This window comes from Haplochromis burtoni, unplaced genomic scaffold (genome assembly GCF_018398535.1).
Source record: "Haplochromis burtoni strain Fernald_Lab_line unplaced genomic scaffold, NCSU_Asbu1 Contig_2, whole genome shotgun sequence".
Taxonomy (NCBI): Eukaryota; Metazoa; Chordata; class Actinopteri; order Cichliformes; family Cichlidae; genus Haplochromis; species Haplochromis burtoni.
The window spans coordinates 5,829,999-5,832,315 of record NW_024582363.1 but is presented as its reverse complement, the minus strand read 5'-3'; the positions used below and the strand labels follow the sequence as shown (position 1 = coordinate 5,832,315).

The 2,317-nt window shown below is 39.7% G+C and overlaps 1 protein-coding gene across 3 annotated transcripts in view; it reads left to right on the top strand.

Moving 5' to 3' along the window:
• Positions 1-2,317, top strand: part of LOC102301963 (UDP-glucuronosyltransferase 2A2) — a 30,555-nt gene that overhangs the window by 8,723 nt on the left and 19,515 nt on the right. The window contains exon 3 of one of the 3 annotated variants that reach the window (XM_042218616.1): positions 1-2,305. This exon is cut by the window's left edge and continues 1 nt beyond it. The exons of 1 other annotated variant lie outside the window; for it this stretch is intronic. In XM_042218616.1, coding sequence (XP_042074550.1) covers positions 1-1,500 — 1,500 coding nt within the window. In that variant the 3' untranslated portion in view covers positions 1,501-2,305. Of the gene's footprint in view, positions 2,306-2,317 lie in introns of those variants that run through there. One more of the 3 variants, XM_014333221.2, reaches the window with a different exon arrangement.

The window sequence follows — 2,317 nt, the reverse complement described above, 5'->3', positions numbered from 1 at the left end:
TTTCCCTCTGAAGGAAGCCACTGGGTAAACATGGACATTCTACTAAAAGCTTTAGACTCTAGAGGACACAACATCACTGTTTTACGTCCAAGTAACAGCTGGTATTTAAAAGATGACTCATCTTATAATACCATTACAGTTCCAGTGGAGAACATCTTGATTCAGAAATTCATGACAAGAATTGTGTCCGAGGGCATACTTTTCGAACGAGGGGCCATCCCCTTGACGGATATTCTTCAAAGGAGTGTAGGGATGTTCAGCACAATTCTTGATGTTTACAAAGCTCTAGCTGATTTTGTATCTGCAATACTAGATGACAGCGACTTGATAAGAAAACTGAAAGACAGCAAGTTTGACCTGTTACTTGCTGACCCCTGTTCAGGTGTTGGAGTCATTCTGGCCAAATATTTGAACCTTCCATTGGTTTATAATGTTCGCTGGGTAATATTTACGGAGGCTCATTTTTCCATAGCTTCATCACCATTATCTTATATTCCTGTGACTGGAACTGGGAATACTGACAAGATGACCTTTTCTCAGAGAGTTAAAAACGTGGTTTTACACATCATAACACAAAAAATAAACAACCTGGCGGCTAAACTAGTATACCAGAAATTAACTGACAAATATCTTGGGCCTGATTATGATTTTAATGAGTTAATGATTGATGCAGACATTTGGCTGATGAGAGTGGACTTTGTGTTTGAGTACCCACGGCCCACAATGCCTAATGTTGTGTATATCGGAGGGTTCCAGTGCAAACCTGCTAAACCTCTGCCTCAGCACTTGGGGGACTTTGTGCAGAGTTCTGGGGACCATGGCTTCATCCTCATGTCTTTGGGGACTTTTATAACTGAACTTCCTTCTGACATAGCAAATGAGATCGCTGCAGCTTTTGCTAAACTGCCACAGAAAGTCATCTGGAAGTATAAAGGTGACAGACCAGCCACTCTGGGCAATAACACTTTACTGGTGGACTGGATGCCACAGAATGACCTTTTGGGACATCCAAAAATAAAACTGTTTGTGGCACATGGAGGAACAAATGGAGTCCAAGAAGCTATTTATCATGGAGTCCCAGTTGTAGGAATATCCTTTTATTTTGATCAGTATGATAACTTGCTACGTCTGAAAGACAGAGGAGGAGCTAAGATACTTACATTAACTACAGTGGACAAAGACAACAACTTCCTGAAGGCCATAGAGGAAGTCCTGAATGATCCCTCATACAGGACGAACATGCAGAGACTTTCCAGGCTACACAGAGATAAGCCAGTAAAGCCACTGGATAACGCCCTCTTCTGGATAGAGTTTGTCATGAGGCACAAAGGAGCAGCTCACCTGAAAGCACAGTCCTACAGAATGACCTGGTATTCCTACCACTCTGTAGATGTAGTTTTGTTCCTGGCTGGAGCTATGCTGCTTGTGCTTTTAACCACTTTCTACCTTATTAGGTGTATATACACTGGGATGTGTAAACGTAAAGTGAAACGTGAGTGATGGAGGATTTTAGTAATGCAGCACTTTGACAAAAACCCCATTGTATTTCTATTGTATTTTATTGAGATTTTATTCAGAATTATATTTTCTTAAAATATTTCTGAATGCATATTGTGATTTCATAATAATGAGCACAAATAAAACACTTAAAATGACTTTCCAACCACAAGATTGACTTTTTTGGTAACTGAATGGAAGCCAGTGCCCTCAGCTTTGCATGTGCCTGCAGTCAACAACACTCTGCTGACTAAGTAACTGCAGGCTTCCAAACCTCCTCTGACATTAGTATGAGCACAAAACTGTAAGCTGGAATGGGTTTCATGGCTGAGAAGCTCATGTAAATATAATATGTAAGCAGCCTGGTATTTTTTTTAATATAATATATAAAACAAAAGGTGGAGCTGAGAAGAAGGTGGGGTGTAAAGTGAATTCCACATATGCCAGCAACTCTAGGCTGAGTAAAGCAGTTTAAATAGTGTGAAGTGTGTACTCTGCATGAGATTTCACAATGAGATAAACAGAAGGATATTTCCTGGGTCATCAGCTACCATGTAATGGACTTGATATCAGCTATTTTCATCTTACCCAGTGACAGGTGTGATTCTAGGTTCAAGCTTTTAGGGGGGCTCAGCTCACAATCATAATGTCATACATGCCTTGTAATTGATATTAAGGGAATATGCTGATTGAAAATTGAAAAGTCACATTTAAAATTGGATACACATTACAATGTTACCTTCCAAAGCAACCTAATTAGTTCGATGGCCTATTGTAGTTTCTAAGAATAATTCTGAGTGAATAATCAGAGATTCCAATC